The following is a 19454-nucleotide window of genomic DNA, read 5'->3' as shown; positions in this document are numbered from 1 at the left end:
TCTCTGCCAGTCTGTTGTACTGTGTCCCCCACTTCCCCCTCTTTTCTCTTCTGCTCATCTTCTTTCTCCCCTCCTCCCTCCCCCACCCCCGCAAAAAAAAAAAAAAAAAAAAACCACTCTGAACTCAGTGGCATGACGTCTTTCTCTCTTATGCCGCTTTTTACCCTACAGTAGTTCCTCTTCCTTATAATCCACATGCTACATCCACCTCACACATTCTCTCTGTGTCTTACTATCTCCACTCTTCTTTCCCACTATCTCATTTCTCTAGTCCTAGCTGTATCCAGTCTGTTTTTCTCTCTCTCTCTGCTCTGGACTCTTGCAGACGCCTCTGGATATTTTCTCTCTCTTATTCACAATAAAAACCTTACCCTAAAATTGGAACAGTGGTATCTGCAGTTTCTTTACTGCACCCCTAGCATACATTTTGTGTCTGACACACTGGCAGGACTTTTGTAGCAGAAGTAGGCTCCATGGGCTGAGGGAGACATAGACTGAGCAGCCAGCTCAGAGGTGGCACTTACCAGAGTAGACAGAGAGGTGAGTTATTAGAGCAGTGGAGAAGTAGCTGGAGAGGTAGACTCTCGAGTTTGGAGTTGAATATGATGGGTGGCAAAAGCCAACAGAAACAAATGAACCATACCTTAGGAAAGTCAAATCAGCACCTTTGCTTGGTCTGGAGAGGCTGGGCCCCTTGGAAAGGAGTCCATTTGTGCCCCCCCCCAGGTGTTTGGCACAAGGTGTATGCGGGGACGAGGACTGCTGACATGACCACTCTGTTAGTTGTGAATATGAGAGAGAAAATATCCAAAGGCATCTGGAAGAATCTAGAGTAGACAGAAAAAGAAGCAGACTAGGCAAGGCCAGGGTAGGGAAATAGGAGACAACAGTGGAGATAGATAGCAAGGAGATAAGGAGATGAGAGAGTGTGTGGGGTGAACAAACCATGTGAATTACAAGGAGGGCATGTATGTGGGGGAAGGGCCAGGAGACTAGCATGAACTTAACAAACCATGTGAATTACAAGGAGGGCATGTATGTGGGGGAAGGGCCAGGAGACTAGCATGAACTTAACAAACCGTGTGAATTACAAGGAGGGCATGTATGTGGGGGAAGGGCCAGGAGACTAGCATGAACTTTGAAGTGTGTAGTAGGTACTTGCAGTACTGAGAGCTTGTGGGAGAAGGGGCTGCCCACAGGGGCCAGAAGAGGGTGTACAAGCCCCTGTAGCTAGAATTACATTTATAAGCTGCCTGCTGGGATCCAAACTTTGGTCCTCTGGAAGAGCAGCATTATCTGATGAGCCATCTCTCCAGTTCCTGTAAAGTTTCTTTTGGTTGTTGTTGTTGTTTTTTAAATTGCAGTGGGGAACCAAGCACTGTGCATCATGCCTTTAATCCCAGCACTCAGGAGACAGAGACAAGCAGATTTCTGTGAGTTCAAGACCACCCTGGTCTATATAGGGAATGCTAGGACATTCAGGGCTATGTAGGAATACCTTGTCTCAAAAACAAAAACAAAAAACATAAAAAACAAAAAACAAAACCAAACCAACCAACCAACCAACCAACCAAACAAACAAAAAAACAAAGTTTGAATGAGAAAGAAATTTCAGAGCTGTCCAAGATGGAGCTCAGTGGTAGAGTGCATGCAGTGGAGACACTGAGTCTCACTTCTTGCAACAAAAGCAGAGGAGTCAGAAACTGTTGTACAGGTTCATGACTTTTTTAAAAAATAAAATGTAATGTGGAGTTAGATAAATAGATAAGATGTGAGATATACATAGATAAGTAGATGCAGTATGATACATACTCAGATAAATAGGTAAAAGGTGACACATACATAGATAAGTAGATACAATGTGATATGTACTCAGATAAGTAGGTAAAATGTGACACACACAGATGAGTAGATAAAACTTGACATACACACTGATGAGTAGATTAAATGTAATACATACACATATACACAGTAGAATGTGAACTCACCTTTAAAAGAAGGAAATCTGTCACTTTGAACATGAGCCTGAGTTTTGGCAGTTATGCAGCAGGAAAACTGGAAAATAGTGTGTCAGACTGTGCCTTGTGGCCAAAGGTACACATTTTAAATCATATGAACTGGCCATATAGGCCATATAGGCTCAGGTAATGTTAGGCATACAACCAATATTTTATAAGTATTAGTAAAGTGACTTCATTTATGAGCCATTTATGAATCATATTTGTGGATTTTTTTAATAGTACTTCTCATAGAACGTAAGTCATTTGAAACTTGATTATTGCTTTGCTACTGATCTCTGGAATTCTTGCTGTGTTATCTTCTTTGAGCCACTTTTATGCTTTGCAAAATGACCATGTTGAAATGATCACTTATTTCAGTCTACTTTGCCTGAGTTTGGGAAATAGGGGTTTTCTGCACATATGTGGGGTATGCCCAAACTAGTGTTTTTTTTTTATGTCAAAGCCTGTTTTGGAAAAGACATGGGTATTTTCTTTTGCCTACAGTCCAAGCTTACTCTGACTCCGTGGGTTGGTCTTCGGAAGATCAATGTGTCTTACTGGTGCTGGGAGGATATGTCTCCATTTACAAATAGTTTGCTGCAGTGGATGCCATCTGAGCCCAGTGATGCTGGCTTCTGTGGGATCTTGTCAGAGCCTAGTACTCGGGGATTGAAGGCTGCAACCTGCATCAACCCACTCAATGGCAGTGTTTGTGAAAGGCCTGGTAAGGACATGGGTGAATACAGTGCTCCAAGAGGTTTGCTAGGAAAGCATTGGAGGCATAATTGGTTGAATACTAAGATGCATAAAATACTTATGACAGCAGCTGGAAAACACCGATTCAGGCATATTTATTTCAGACAGAACCCAAATCCCAGTGCAGAAGGAAATAGTATTTGTTGGTTTGCGTCATACTCAAAACCAAAAATAAAATTACTGAAGTAAACTAATTTAATCGAGCTAGGCTGTTTTATTGACCACAAAGTGTTGAGAAATGTTCTGAAAGGTTATTTTCTTGGTGTTGACAGAGAAAGGCTATGGAAGAAAGGACAGCACAGAAACCTTTAGAAAAGCAGCAAGTCAAGACAGCATTCAGAAAGCTGCTGTGGGGAGGGACATGGCAAAAGACACAGACAGAGCCAGCCCTAGGCTGTGGGCAGTCCTGTGCTGAGGCTGTGGTTGGGCTCCATGAAGGCAGGCCCAGGGCAGCCACACACAACTGATAACTCAGAAGCAGGAGGGACAAGTGTGGGTTATTTGGGGACGCTGGACTCCATTCCCAGCAGGCCCAGTTTCAGGAAGATACTGTATTTGTCTGGGTAGTACTAAGGTGTAGAAGAGATTCACAGCATGGGACAGCCTTAGGAGAGGGTTTCTAAAATATGTTAAAATGCTTGTTTATCTTTTAATCATATGGGGTGTGTGGGGGGGAGTCAGATCTCTTGGAGCTGGAGTTACAGTTGGTTGTGAGCTTGACATGAGTGCTAGGAGTTGAATTGGGTCTTCTGGGAAAACAATACATGCTCTTAACCATTGAGCCATCTCTCCAGTCCCCTGAATTTCTAAATTTTTTACAGGAAAGATTTTCGTCCTTGTCATCCCTCACAGTTGTAAATGTAGACTTTAACAAACTCAGCTGAGATCCCTGAGGTTTATCATGTCACCTGTGTTCTATAATTCTTTTGTTTTCCCACCTTTGTCTTCAGTGCTTTTTGAAAAGAAAGTCCATTTTCCTCTAAATGCTTAAGTACACTTGAATAAGCAGAGCCTATGCCTCCCAAGTTTCCTGGGCTTTCCTCCATGTAGTGTAGTGCTGAACTGATTTCATAATGCATATTGAAAAGTCTTTGACCTTAGCTGACCAATGTCCCATTTGGGCTTAATTCCCAGCAAACCACAGTGCCAAGCAGTGCCGGACACCGTGTGCCCTGCGGACAGCGTGTAGCGAATGCACTAGCAGCAGCTCTGAGTGCATGTGGTGCAGCAACATGAAGCAGTGTGTAGACTCCAATGCCTATGTGGCCTCCTTCCCTTTTGGCCAGTGTATGGAGTGGTATACAATGAGCAGCTGCCCGCGTAAGTGAAAAGAGCCTTTGAACATTTATAGGCAAGTTGGACACGACCTTCTGCTCAATCTGTTCAGAAGATGGTTCAACTGGTCCTTCCAGATTAAAATGTGTATATAGAATTAGGCACAGTGATCCATGCAGTAAATCAGATAAATCTAGGATAAGTCAGGGGGTACAGAATGACTTTTCTTCTTTGGGGTCATATTATAGTTCAATGTCTATAATGTCTCCACATCTTAATCTGCTTATTTGTAAGGTACTTTCCAGTAGAGAACCTCACGGTCCCTTCTGCTTCTAACATTCTTATCTTGAAAAGATGGGAAAAGTCTCTGCTGTATGTTGTGTAAAATGTTGGACTCTAAATTATTTCATTTCAGTAGTCACTATAAGGTATTAGTATTAATTCAAGGAAGTAAATCACCTGTCATAGAAAAAGTAACAACAGTAAATTAAAATCTACTTGTGATAGTGAATTACAAGTTCTTTTTTTTTTTTTTCTTTAATAGCTGAAAATTGTTCTGGCTACTGTACCTGCAGCCATTGCTTGGAGCAGCCAGGCTGTGGCTGGTGTACTGATCCTAGCAATACTGGGAAAGGGAAATGTATTGAGGGCAGCTATAAAGGACCCATAAGGATGCCTTCACAGGCTTCTACAGGAAATGTATATCCACAGCCTCTTCTGAACTCTAGCATGTGTTTAGAGGACAGCCGATACAACTGGTCTTTCATTCACTGTCCAGGTAAGATGCCCGTGTTTCCTAGTTCAGTTCTCTCACTACCTGTTTATAAAGAATAAACCTTGACATAAAACTAGCCAGCACAGATCTCTAGCCCGTTTTTTAATTGGGTCATTTGTTTCCTTGACTCTGATTTTTGAGTTCTTTCTGTGGTTTGGATATTAATCCCCTGACAGATGTATAACTTGCAAAGATTCTCCCCGTTCTGTGGGCTTCTTCTTAACTTGATTTTTTTTTTTTTTTTTTTTTTTTTTTTTTCCCCTTAGCTGCACAGAAGCTTTTTAGCTTTGTGAAATCCCATTTATCGGTTGTTGGCCTCAATTCCTGGGCAAATGGAGTCCTCATTAGAAAGTCCTTTTATAAACATATATCGTGTAGGGTCCTGCTTATGTTTTCTTCTGGAAGTTTTAGTGTTTTGGCTTATGTCTTTGATCTATTTGGAGTTAGTTTTTGTAAAAGGTGGTAGATACAGATCGGTTTTCATTCTTCTGCATGTGGACATCCAGTTTTCCCAGCTTCATTTGTTAATGATGTTGTTTTTGCTACAGTGCATGTTTTTGCTCTTGTGAAACATTTTTTTGGTTCTTCTGTTTTATTCTATTGGTCTGCATGTCTGTTTTGTGTCCATACCAAATTGATTTTATTGCAATAGCTCAGTGATATACCTTGAAATCTGTGGTGGCAATCCCTGCAGTTTTATTCCTTTTGCTCAGCATTGCTTTTGCTATCTAGAGTCTTTTCTGGTTCCATATGAATTTTAGGACTTTTTTTCTATTTCTGTGAAAAATGTTGTTGGTATTTTGATTAGGATTGCATTGAATCTGTAACTTGCTTTTAGTAGGATGGTCATTTTCACAATATTAATCCTAATGATCCATGATCACAAGGTGACTCCATGTTTTAGTGCCTCTCTTGATCCCTGTCTTAGAGGTTTTGAGTTTTCATTGTAGGAATCCTTCACCTTCTTGGTTAGGTTTATTCCTAGATATTGTATTGTCTTTGGTATATTAAGTAGGAGCGTTGTCCATGACCTCTTCCTCAGTGTTTTTTGTTTTGTTTTGTTTTTTAAAAATGTGTGTAAGTATTTGTTGGAACTTAATACCTATGCACGATGTGCATGCAGTGCTGTAGACTTTCACTTTGCTTTAATAATATGTTTTGTTTTTAGTACTATTTTGCTTTTGATTTTTATTTTCTCAATCTAGTTTTTAGTGAACCTGGTTTTGTTTTGTTTATATTTTTTAGACTGGCCCCAAACTTGCTATGTAGCCAAGGATGGTCTTGAATTCCACACTCAGCTTTTTTCCTTTGTTTATTTCTATTTACTGAAAAAAAAAAATTGTTAGATGGGAATCTAAATGTGTTACCCAGGCTGACCTGAAGTCTCTGGGCTTAAGCAAGATAGAACCACAGGGTTGGGATGCTGCCTGCCCCTTCCTTCGTTGTAGTTGGAACTAACTTTGATGATTAACATTTAGAGTATATGCAAATAAATCTGTGGAATTTACTCACCCAGTCTGCCTGTGGGAGAGTCAGAACCCTAAAAATTCCTTGCCTTTCAGCTTGCCAGTGCAATGGACATAGCAAATGTGTTAACCAGAGTATCTGTGAGAAGTGTGAGAACCTGACCACTGGCAAGCACTGTGAGACCTGCATTTCTGGCTTCTATGGTGATCCGACTAATGGAGGCAAATGTCAACGTAAGTGAGACTAGTCAACTTTGTTGTCACAAGTCAGGTGGAACTGTACAGTACTTGCATTTGACTTAAATATCTTAAAGGGGAAAGGCCTCTTGGTTTGGGATACTGCCTTTCTTATTAGGTAACATTGTAAAGAGTTCAACTGGTCTGGAAGAGAAAAAGGGTTGAACTTGTAGGCTTGGGAGTAGCTGGTTAAAGCAACAAGCCAGCAGTGAAGGAGTTAAGCCCTTATGTAAAAAGAAGGGCTAACATGGGAGAAGCTACCCACTTCCTCTGTTCCATCTTTCCTCCTGTGCAAGCACATGAGCTCAGATGAAGCAGGGCAGCACTGGGGTGGGTGGTCATCTCACCATTGGGGAGTCAGGTCAGCAGCATGGGGGGGTTGAAGGGAAAAGCTAGGAATGAGAAGTTCTGGGCACTGAGTCAGAATGAAGGCAGTTTCTTCAGTTTCTCTTCTTCCACAACAAGGTACCACAGAGGCATCCAAAGAAGTCTTCTTCTGGAAGCCTCACACAGAGACATAGGAGTGCTGGTACATTTGAGAACCTGTAGTTCTCAGGAGCCCCCTTCTGAACTGCATTTCTGGCAGAGACTGTGCATCACCTGGCTGTGCCAGTCTGTGGGGGGAGGACAGCTGACCTCCCGAGGACCCCAGATAAAGTCTTTGCAATGGCCTGGGTTTTGTTTTGTTTGGTTTTAGACAGGATCTGGGGTGGTTGAAGATGAGCTTCAACTCCTTACCCTCCTGCTTCCACCTCCCAAATGCCCAGCTTCACACGCTCTCCCTAGTACTTCTCAGTTTTAATATTTGAGTAGTCCCACATTTTCCCATTCAAGTCTGAAGTCTGAAAGCCATAGGCTACTTTATTGTTAGAATATAAGTTACTGTCTTTTTTTGTTTGTTTGTTTTTTGGTTTTTGATGTTTTTTGGTCTTTCAAGACAGGGTTTCTCTGTATTGCTTTGGAGGCTGTCCTGCCATTAGCTGGAAAATAATGAGTCTTATTCAGTGATTTCTCTTGCATTAGTCTGTCTTTCCTACAAACCCATTTCAAGCAAAATTGCTTGTTTTAATTAACATCTGTGGTAATGAACTGTCAAACCAGTTATGACCTGTGTTCCATTCCTTCCCCCAGCATGCAGGTGCAATGGGCACGCATCACTGTGCAACACCAACACCGGCAAGTGCTTCTGCACGACCAAGGGTGTCAAGGGGGATGAGTGCCAGCTGTGAGTACCACACTCTTTGTAGCACCAGTGAGGGCCAGGGCTGTGAGGCTGCCTGGAGCCTGAGGTCACCTGGCTGCCTGTTGTTTCCCTGAATTCCCAGGGTCCTTGAGTAGATTAGTTTGGAAGTTTGCCTTTTTTGCTTTAGACAGGTTACCTTAGTTACTTTCTATTGCTCTGATAAAACACCATAACCAAGGTAACTTATAAAAGAAGGCATTTAATTTCGCTTATGGTTTCAGAGAGTTAGAGTCTCTATATTGAGTTCCAGGCCTGCTAGGGCTATGTAATGAGATGCAGAAAAATAAATAAACAAATAAATTAGTTAATGCAATTAGTTTACTTATGAAGACCAGGATAGAAATGAGAAACAAATGTTTGAGAAACCTTTAACTGCACTTTTAGAAGAATGCACAATCTACACAAAAATGAAAATGAGGTTTCCTTATAAGTAGGCTCTAGCTTTATTACACTTGGACTTACCCTACTTCCTTGAGCAAGTGATTGTTTATCCATTGCTTTTAGACTGTTGCTGGTATAAACTGCTGAGTAGTCAGCAGGAAAACTAATGCAAGTGGGCTAGTCCATTTGACCTAAATAATGGTATAGTTTATGGAGAAGGATCTGCTTGGTTTAAAAATGAGTGTAGATTCTGTACTTTAAATATCAACAGAAAATAATTTCCTTTTTTCCTTAGATGTGAGGTAGAAAATCGATACCAAGGAAACCCTCTCAAAGGAACATGCTACTGTAAGTTTTTAAAATTCTTGTTTCTAGAAACAGAGCGGTTGAACAGAACTACATTGCTTTCTTTAACATGGTTTGAGAATGAAATGTTGGAAGATATAGCAAATACTCATAAGCATGTGCCTGACTTGGTGAACACTATTTTAATTGTGGTCATAGTTTCTGTTAGTCTGTCCACAGCAGTTAGCAGGGATATGCTTTCCTTAGTTCTCTTAAAGCTTACCTCATTTGCCATTGCCTGATGTAGTCTATCATGTCACATTTTAAGACAGAGAATGATAAAAGAGTCTCTAAACTACAGGTGAAGTTTCACTGTTCTCTCTGGAGCTGAATGTGTCCACCAAGTCTTTAGGAACAATTAAATAAAACAAAACACCAAAAAATTACCTTGGAATGAGAAGTAAATCTGGTAAGGTAACCAGGTTTATGTTAAATATATTTTTCTGTATATATGGGAATCTACATAGTTGGCTTCAGAGTACAGAGCAAGAGAAAAAGGAGTTCATGTTTGACATATGTAGTATAATGGTGAATACAAACTGTGGAATAAAGCTTGTGTGTATATGGGGGTTCTTGACTTTAGGTAGGAAAAGTGTTTTTTTTTTTTTTTTTTTTTTTTGTAGCTTTTGGGCAGGTCTTAAGTTGGCTTCCCAAGTAGCTGGGACCACTCGTCCTATGGGAATTTAGCTATGATTCTAAAACTGATTCATCAAAGAAAATGTTAATGTGTACTTTTTTAAACTTTAAAAATTACATCTAAAAAATTGGGCCTGCAAATGTAGCTCAGTAGTAGACTGCTTACCTAGTAAGGTCCTGTTCACCCCCCCCAGCACCACAAAGCAAAGCATTAATTTTAATTTTAATTTTTTTTTAAATTAAAAACAAGGTGGGTGTAGGGGCACATGCTTATAATCCCAGCATTGAGATACTGGGACCGGAGGATCATGAGTTTGAGGCCGGCCTGGGCTATGTAATATGAAACCTTTCTCAAATAATACAGTTTGTATGTTATTGCAACATGTATGTCTGTGTAACATGTGTATGCCTGTTGCCCTTGGAGGCCAGAAGAGAAGGTCAGATTCCCTGGATCTGGAGTTACCAACAGTTGTGAGCTGCCATATGGGTGCTGGTAATAGAATCTTGAGTTCTTTAGAAGAGCAGCCAGTCCTCTTAACCATTTGACTGTCTCTGCTGCCCTCAGCCTCTCTTTTTAAATTTTAAGATAAAGACTTTAATATGTAGCCTTAGCTAGTCTAGAACTCGACTTGTAGAATGGCTGACCTTGAACTCACAAAAATCTGCCTGCCTTTGCCTCCTGAGTATTGGGATTAAAGTAGTACACCACCATACCTTTCCCTACAATTTCTACACTTGGTAAAAGTCTTATGGCTAAGATATAGAGAAAAATTTTAGAACTGAATAAGAAAACAGTTATAGTTAAAAGCAAAAAAAGAAAAAAAGAAAGAAAGAAAGAAAGGAAAGAAGAAAAATATAGTAGCACTGAAAAAAAAAATTTAAAAAACAGGCAAAGAGGGGCTGGAGAGATGGCTCAGAGGTTAAGAGTGCTGGCTGCCCTTCCAGAGGTCTTGAGTTCAATTCCCAGCAACCACATGGTGGCTCACAACCATCTATAATGAGATCTGGTGCCCTATTCTGATGTGCAGACATACATGCAGGCAGAATACTGTATACATAATAAATAAATAAATCTTTAAAAAAAAAAAGGCAAAGATTGACTAAAGAAAATGTGAATGAAGATTAACAAATATCAACAAATACTTTAAAAAATACTCATTTCTATATTGCCATAGGTAGATTATGTACTTAAAACCACACAGTGAGATACAGGCCTGAAATGACTATAATCAAAGCTAATACTAGGTTGTGGACATAGCTGGGTTGGTAAAGTTCTTGCTGTGCAAGCATGAGAACCTGAGTGTGACACCCAGAACCATACAACAAAGCCAAGTGTGGTGGTGAATGCTTTGAATTCAGCACTAGAGAGGTGGGGCTCACTGTCTCATACACCAAGGTGGATGGCACCTGACGAATGACACCCCAGGGTATCTTTGGCCAGCACACATGTGTACACACATCAAACTAATCTGTGGTTTAATAGAGGACAAATATAATCTCTTTTTGCATTCAATCTGTTGTAATAAACCTTCTTTTGTTAACCATATTGAAAAAAATAAAAATAAAACCAACTCACCAGACTAAAACAGGATAGAGTGTTTTAATAGCCAGTTCACATAGCTATTGATAGTATCCTTAGTATCATAATGACTGGAGAAACTGGTCACTTCTTAAAGATTAAAATCTGGAAACAGAAGACAAATTGATCATAGTATAGTCACTTTGAAAAACCATTTGGTGTGATATTTAAAAAATTAGAAGTGGATTTATCAACTGGAGCTATCGCTCAGTTGGCTCTAGGTTCATCCTGAAGCACCACGTAAACTGGACATGGTTGCACCCAAACCCAGAACTGTGTGAGAGGCACAAAGACCACAAGTTCAAGGTCATTCTTGGCTACATAGTAAGTTCAAAGCCAACATTGGGCTTTGTAGTAGTAGTAATAATAATATTAATAAATATGATATGAAATCTATAAGTTGAACTTACCAGTAACTTTCCCCATGCTTTCCAGTTCCTAATGTCATTCATTCTGTTTTTTGTTTCTGTGAATATCCTGGGTGTGGCATCTGAATGGAACCATACTTATTGTTTGTCTTTTGTGTCTGCTTAATATTAGGTGTGTGCCTTTGACACGCATCCCTCATGTAACACACTGCAGAATTGTCTTTCTTTGGGGCCAGACAGTAGCGGAGCAGTAGAGCCCACCCTAGCATGCACAAGGCTCCTGGATTCAGTCCCCAGCACAAAAAAAAGATACAAAGAAAAGCAAAAGACTTGTTTTTACAGCTGAGCTGATACTATATTGTGCCTTTCATGTTTTGCTTGTCCTTTCTTCTGTCAGTGGACACTCATGTTGCTTCTACCTTTTGGTATTGTCAGTAATGTAAACATGAGTGAATACACCCCAGGAGTACAATTGTACTATGTGCTAATTCTGAGTGTGATTTTGTTTTTGAGGGACTGCTGTTATTGTTTTCTATAACACCTTACAGTTCATACAGTTCATTGCATTTCCAAAAGCAATGCACAAACATTTCTATTTTTTCTACATCCTTATTGGCACTAATTTTTAATTTTCACTCATTTTGGGGGCATTTTTTTTTTTGTTTCTATATTTTCAGTAGTAACCATTAATGGATGTGAAAAAGTAGCTTATTGTAACTTTGATTTTTGTATTTCACTAATGCTTGGTGGGGGAGAGAGAGAGAGAGAGAGAGAGAGAGAGAGAGAGAGAGAGAGAGAGAGAGAGAGGGAGAGAGAGAGAGGCTTTTTTGAGACAGGATTTCTCTGTGTAACAGCCCTAACTGTCCTGCAACTAGCTCTGTAGACCAGGCTGCAACAGGCTTTAAAGTTGTATAAATTTGTGGCAGTAAGCATAGTAAAGCTGTATCACATTGGTATACAACTGTTTTCTCAACTTTCTATATTAAAATAATAAGGTTATATTTTTTGTCTAAGACTTTGAATCAACCCCTTTTCCATGAAGTTCTGATTTCTGTTATATCATTAGTTTATACCTTTGTATTGTAAGTAAAGCATAGCATATATAGATACTTAGTTAATATTTGTAGATGAATTGATTAGAGCCAAAGCCTCCATCAGGGTTTGTGGGGTAATTCTGGTTTCTTTTGGAAAACCTGTGTAAGCTGTACATACCTATAATTCTCACACTTGATAAGACTAGGCAGGAAGATTAGGAACTCAAGGCCAGCCTAAGCAACATGAGACCCAGTCTCAAAAATCCTGGGAATAATTAGTAGCCTTTCATAGCTGTTGAATTTGTGAATAAAACAAACTGTGCCTCCAGAGGCCTGTTTTATTTTATATGCGTTTTTTAATCCTTATGGTATGTGTGTGGTGTGTATGATTTGCCTGTATCATTTTTAAGTATGTATTCTTTCTTTCCATAGATACCCTTCTCATTGACTATCAGTTCACTTTTAGCCTGTCCCAGGAAGACGATCGCTATTATACAGCCATCAATTTTGTGGCTACTCCTGACGAAGTAAGCATTTCTTTCAAGTTGTCTTATTTTGTGTTGAATTTTTTATGGGTTCTTTTCTTGGCCATCCTGGACAGAAGTACTGCGTAGTAGGAGAGCAGTATCAGGCTATACATGGTAATCTTTTTTTATAATTTTCTCATTTACTCAACATTTTTATACTTACATATAAAGTGTTTTGATAATACTCATCATCTGTATCCTATTTTATCTCCCTCATATTTAGTCCCTCTTCTCCACAAGTCACCTTCCCAGTGGATGTGTCCGTGTGCGTGCGTGCGTGCGTGTGCGTGTGTGTGTCTCACTAAATTTAACAGGTTTCCTGATGATTACTGGAGCATGGACACCTTACCAGTGACTACAGCACTGAAGAAAATGATTTTCTCTTCTCAGGCAGCCTTTAACTGGCAGTAGTTCCTCAGGGAACAAAGTAATATTTATAGTCTACATTTTGTCTTCTTTCTACTCAGAAGACAAGCATCACTGAATGTTTTTAGAGTAGTAGTAGAGTAATGTTCATGATGGTGTATTTAGAAGACAAATTATTGAGTGAACATTTTTTTAAGATTTAATTTTACTTAATGTGTATGACTGTTTTGCCTATTTGTGTATCTATACATCATGTGTGTACAGTGCCTGTGGAGGCCAGAAGTAGGTTTAATCCCCTAACTGGAGTTACAGACCATTGTGAGCAATCCTATGAGTGCTGGGAACCAACCCAGGTTCCTCTGCTAGAGTACTAAGTACTCTTAACTGTTAGGCCATTTCTCTAGTCCTCAAGGGTGAACAGCTCTTTGAGTAAATGTAAGCGATCTTAAATTGGAAAAATTTTGCACGTGCACTTAATTTTTAAAATTATTTTGTTTTATATTTATGGGTGTTTTGCCTGCATATATGTTTACTGGGTAAGAGGTAAGAAGAGGGCATTGGATCTCCTGAAACTGAAGTTATAGATGGTTGTGAGCAGCCAAATGGGTGCTGGCAATTGAAACTTAGTTCTCTATTAGAGCAGTAAATGGTCTTAACCATTGATCCATCTTTGTGGTACCTAGGTACATCACTTGAATGGCTGTGTGGATAGTGTGTGAGAGAGGTATATGTGTGCATATACGTGTGTGCCTATGTTAGTGGAGGCCAGAGGTCAACATCAGGTATCTCTCTGTTGCTTTCCACCTTACTGTTTTGAAACATAGCTAAGTAGACCCCTGTAATCTTCCTGTCTTCTCCTTAGCACTACGATTACAAATGTATACCACCACACTTAGCTTTTTACATGGATACTTCAGATCCCCATGCTCACACCATCTCCTTAACATCTTGACTGGATTCTTGGCATGAGCTTATAGCAAAGTACCACAAGCGAAATTTATTACTGCCTTAGTCATAGGGCATATGAAAAGCTCAGTCTTTCAGGGTATAATTGGTAGTGTTCACTTTATTTTTAAAATAAACAAATACCCAGTCATGGTAACTATATACCTATAGCCCTAGTCCTTGAGAGATAGAAGCAGGAACATCAGCAGCTCAAGGCCAGCTTCAGCTACATAGTGAGTGGAGACCAGCCTGAGCCATATTTGTTTTGACAGCTACACTCTGTCAAAATAAATAAATATTGTGGAATTTTTGTAATACTTGTTAACAAGGTGACCATGAGAGTCTTTGGACTTTTCTTCATTTCCCTATTTTGTTGTGTTTTATAACAGATTTCTTACTAGATTTATTCAAATATGTCTTTTGCAAAATGACAAAGATTTTAATTCTTGTCATGGTAGCTTGTGCTGTTGCCAGATACTTGTTAATATAAATAAATAAGCACACACATGCCCTTGCAAAAGAAGACCAGGGTTTCTTGAATGCATTCCTGCTGTATGAGAGAAGTCCCTTATTTGGAAATTCACAATTTTGAAAATTGCTTTTGCAAAGTTTCCATTGTGGTGTTCTGGAATAACTATCAAACAACACTTTTTTTTTAAAGAAAAATCATAATTTTCTAACCTGTTTTAAATACCTTTTTAAAATGAGCATTTCAAACATGGTGGATTAATTTGTAAAATATAAGAAAACAGAATTAAATCCTGAAGAAATGGCTCAGTGGTTAAAAGTATTGGCTGCTCTTCCAGAGAACCAGGTCCCATTCTCAACACCCTCATGACAGCTTACAACTAACTATCTGTATCTCTATTTCTAGGGCATCTGATGCCATTTTCTGACTTTGTCCAGCACCAGGCTTGCACATGAGACACAGATATACATGCAGGCAAAACAAACAAACAAACAAAAAACAAACAAACAAACAAACAAAAAACACCAGTATATGTAAAATAACTTTTCCCCCCATCTGATTGGTTTGCAAAACAATTATTTGGCCTTGTCTTAATTGCTTTTCTGTTGCCATGACAAAACACCATGTCTAAGGCAACTTTTAAAAGAAAGCATTTAATTTGGGGCTCATGGTTACAGTGGGTTAGATTCCATGAGTATTATAGCAGGGATTATTGCAGTGGACAGGTAGGTAGGCATGGTGCTGGAGCAGTAGGTGAGAGCTTACATCTTATCCTCAAGTAGAAATAGAGAGAGAAAGAGCTAACTGAGAATGGCATAGGCTTCTCAAACCCCCAAAGCTGACCTCAGTGACTCACCTCCAACATGGCCACACTTCTACCCCTTCCCAGCCAGTTCTACCAACTGGGGACCAAACATTCAAGTATATGAGTCTATGGAGGCCACTCTCAAACTACCACAGGCCCCAAGAAAGATTAGCTAGTGAAACTTCATTGGAAACTAAAAGCATCATTAGAATTTACTGAGCACAGCTGTGACTTCTGTCCAACTCCACAGATTTCTCAAAGATAAAACTTTAGTTACTGAAACCAAGAACTTGAACTGCTATAAATGGGAAACAAGACTTTCAAAGCCAATGAACTATACTCAGACATATTTTTCTTTTTTAAATAAATTTTTATTTAAATTAAAAACAATCTTATTTTACATACAAATCCCAGTCTCCCCCCCCCCCCCGTCCTTCCATGCCTCCCACCAACCCCTCACCCCACCCCCCTTCCACTCCCGGGAGGATGAAGCCTCCCTTGAGGGATCATCAAAGTCTGACATGTCATTTGGGGCAGGACCTGGGCCCTCTTGACATTTTTTTAAATAATAATTTTAGTGAGAGAAATATTTTTTAAATCAAGAATGAATATAAATCATGTTTTAAATTTAGTACATTTGACTTATGTAAGATTTTTAGAAACCAGTTCCTATTTGAGAGATATTTTATATATGGATTAATCATATGAATTTCAGTTATTAGTAAATAAAAATTGAAACGCTAAATGAGATGTCTTCCTGTTAAGTGGGAACCTTGATCATTTGGGAACAGATGCTCAGAAATGCTGAAGATATACTCCTCTTACAGAAGGCAGAATGTGCAGGTCCTTTCTCATGGGACTGACATCTGATAAAGTACTGGATTTCACACTTCTATGGGAGGCAAATGAAATTTTATATTCAGCTTATTACTTGTTTTGTGGAAAATTGGCAAGAAATGTCACCTCTTTATATAAGCATGAGCTACTCTTGAGATGTAAAATAGTCTGTAATTCGGATGCTTGAAAAAGACCTCCTTGTTGCTGTGTCTTAAAATCTGAAAAGTGTTAACAATTTTCTAATTGTGTGCATTTCTCATCAGCAAAACAGGGATTTGGACATGTTTATCAATGCCTCAAAAAACTTCAACCTCAACATCACCTGGGCTACCAGCTTCTCAGGTAAAGACACACCTATAGGAATGACGGATTAGAAATGTAGTGTAAGAATTGGGGATAGGGCCTCTGGAGCTAGATGAATGAGCTCAGAGTCTACCTTTGCCACTTAGTAGCCGTGACGCCTCTAAGGAACATGTAAAACTCCTCTATAACCTGAGGATTGCTCAGAATGAGTGGCCACTGTCCTTGCCTCCAGCATTGTAGGGTTGGGTTTGTTAGGTGTCACCCTGCTTTGCTACCAACTCTTATGCCCTTTCTCTGTCACCTTCTTGCACTGTGATCATATCTTATGTCTGTGCTTCACAAGTGAAAAATTAAAGTAACCCACAATTTTAAGAAATGAAAGCTCTTTAAATGATAAGGGTTTTTAATATGTAGATATAATCATACTTTGGGACTTAAACTAAGTCCTAAAAGCACAGCTTTTCCTTTCTTGTTTATCTTATGGTGAGTCAATAAAATTCTGATGGCCCTGGTGTAGCAGTTAAGTTAGATAACCACTCCATTACTTGTTAGCTCTGTAGATAGACCTAGCTAGGTTTGAATTTACCTACACTGTGGTGTTAACAAGTTATCAAATCTTTTTTTTTCTTTTTAAATTGTTTTTTATGTTCTTTAAAAAATGTATTTAATTATATCTTTGCGTTTGCCTGTGTATACCTTGTATGTGCAGTGCTTGAGAAGGCCAGAAGAGGGCGTTGGATGCCCCACCACCACCAACTGCAGTTACAGACAGTTGTGAGCTAGCTACCACATTGGTACTGGTACTCAAACCCAGGTCCTCTGAAAGAGCAACCAGTACTCTTAACTGCTGAGCTGTCTCTCTAGTCCCAAGTTACCTAAATTTTCTGTTACAGTTTCCTTCTATATGAAATGATATGGTAAAAATGCCTTGTTATGTACAAGTGTATCCAATCTTTTTATGTTGTAACATGATATCTACAAATGTGTTGGGTCATATTCATCACTATGTTTGTAGAGTGTTAAAAGGAACAAATGAAATAAAGGAAGTACTTGTAGTGCTTGAAGTTAAACTCAGGCATAAAGAACTGCCTTCCTTCCTTCCTTCCTTCCTTCCTTCCTTCCTTCCTTCCAAGTCTGCACATACTCATGTTTTTGGACAGTGGAGTATATAAAATGTGGTAGGACCATCTGGAAACAGAATTATACTAGGTAGGGTCCTAAATGCAGCTGGTAACAGAAAGGACTGAGTGGCCATTTGAGCACCTTCTTCTCTGTTAAGACTGGAGGACATTCCTGCTTAGGAAGTGATAGGTAAATAAATGTCACTGGTACAGGGGCCTGAAGCATTGTCACATTTCACAGTGTGAAGAAGAAATACAAAGGACTTGAAGTGTAATGTGCAGAGTGAAGGCCAATGGCTGTTTATTTTATATGTATCAATGTTTTGCCTGCATGTTTGTCTGTACATCACTTGTGTGCCTACTGCCCATGAAGTTCAGAAGACAGTGTGGTTGCTCTAGAACTGAAATTACAGATGGTTGTGAGCTGCTGTGTGGACGCTGGGATTCTAATCTGGAAGAGCTAATTGGTGCTCTTAACTGCTGAGCCATCTCTCTAGTCCCCTCCAGTGACTTTTGTAGGAAGGACTCTGGTGATAATTGCATGTCCACATGTACTGTTTTCAGTGTGGAGGGTTTGGATGCAAATTTATGTGTCAGTTTGCTTAGGTTCAAATACAAGCTCCATTCCCTGTGGGCTTCAAACCTGAGGCAAGTTACTTAATGATTTCTTGGAACTTCAATTGTTCTAATCTATAAATTAGGGTAGGTGGGTGTTGTATGGAATAGAGACTGAGCTCATAAGGTTATTCCTTTGACATTGTAAGTGGTCGGTAAACCATTACCCTCATTACTAATGAGGGAAGACTCTTGTCTACTGTTATGTCCCACCCCCTCCAAAAAAAGAATCTTTATTTTCATTCTTTGCTTCCTTCTAGCTGGAACCCAGGCTGGAGAAGAAATGCCTGTTGTTTCAAAAACCAACATTAAGGAGTACAAAGATAGCTTCTCTAATGAAAAATTTGATTTTCGAAACCATCCAAACATTACTTTCTTTGTTTATGTCAGTAATTTCACCTGGCCCATCAAAATTCAGGTAAGAACTGCTTTTTAACATCACCGTATGAAGATGTTGAAATCTCTTTAGTGAAGACTAAATTCACTCATTTGGAATTGGTGGTAAGAAAGGTACAGTGATGTTTTACCTTTGAGGGTCCTTGGCATAGACTGAGTAGCACGTGGATATTGTTCTAGGGGCTGGGAAGATGCTCAGTGAATGCAGGGCTTGCTGCCCAAGCTTGGGAACCTGGATTTGCATCCTCACAACTCATATAAAAGCAGGCATGCAGTGTGCCTGTCACCCCAGGACTGAGAAGCAGGAGACAGGAAGATCCCTGTGGCTTGCTGGCCAGACAATTCAAGCTGAGTCTTCGAGTTCTAGATTCACTGAGAGACCCTGTCTCAAATAATAAGCTAGAGAGTTACTGAGGAAGACATACCCAATGCTTCTTTATGCATGTGCACATATGTATACCTTCACACATGTGCACACACAGAGAATATTCTCAGAGTGTCATATCATGTGTGAAGAAAGGGTCAGAGCACTTTTAAAAGCAAGTTAGAAGCTATGCAAAGTATTACTTTTGTAATGTCAGGACTTGGGAGATCCATGCAGGATGATCACCCAGAGTCTGAGACCGTAGCAAGACTCTCAAAAAAAAAAAAAGTCAAGTTGATTGGCATGTAATTATGTGTTTATTCCTTGAGTGTTTGCTATGTATTTAGAAATACAAAGTTTTAATGTGGAATTGAGTATAAATAAAACAAGTACAAAAAATGACATAAGAAAAGATACCAAAGTTACAGTTTAGAGTAGATAGATGAGACAGCAGTAATAGGTAGTATGCAATTCTGTGTAAAAATGTAGATTTTATGGTTGGACAGATGGGTTTGATTCTTGACTCCTATGCAAATCATGGGACCACTCCAGTTTGTAGATTCTTTGTTTGTCTCCTCAAGGATAGTCACAGGATTAGTATTACCTGCTGT

At 39.4% G+C, this 19454-nt stretch overlaps 1 protein-coding gene across 1 annotated transcript in view; it reads left to right on the top strand.

The window, feature by feature from the left end:
* Atrn (attractin) overlaps window positions 1-19454 on the top strand; it is a 110954-nt gene that overhangs the window by 67799 nt on the left and 23701 nt on the right. Inside the window, exons 16-24 of the mRNA XM_051183365.1 lie at window positions 2505-2724; window positions 3891-4076; window positions 4576-4809; window positions 6369-6506; window positions 7641-7734; window positions 8429-8481; window positions 12528-12622; window positions 16308-16386; window positions 18344-18501. Of these exons, the coding sequence (XP_051039322.1) occupies window positions 2505-2724; window positions 3891-4076; window positions 4576-4809; window positions 6369-6506; window positions 7641-7734; window positions 8429-8481; window positions 12528-12622; window positions 16308-16386; window positions 18344-18501 (1257 nt within the window). The remainder of the gene's footprint in view (window positions 1-2504; window positions 2725-3890; window positions 4077-4575; window positions 4810-6368; window positions 6507-7640; window positions 7735-8428; window positions 8482-12527; window positions 12623-16307; window positions 16387-18343; window positions 18502-19454) is intronic.

This window comes from Phodopus roborovskii, unplaced genomic scaffold, assembly GCF_943737965.1.
Source record: "Phodopus roborovskii unplaced genomic scaffold, PHOROB, whole genome shotgun sequence".
NCBI classification, from domain to species: domain Eukaryota; kingdom Metazoa; phylum Chordata; class Mammalia; order Rodentia; family Cricetidae; genus Phodopus; species Phodopus roborovskii.
This window is presented reverse-complemented; position numbering and strand designations above follow the sequence as displayed.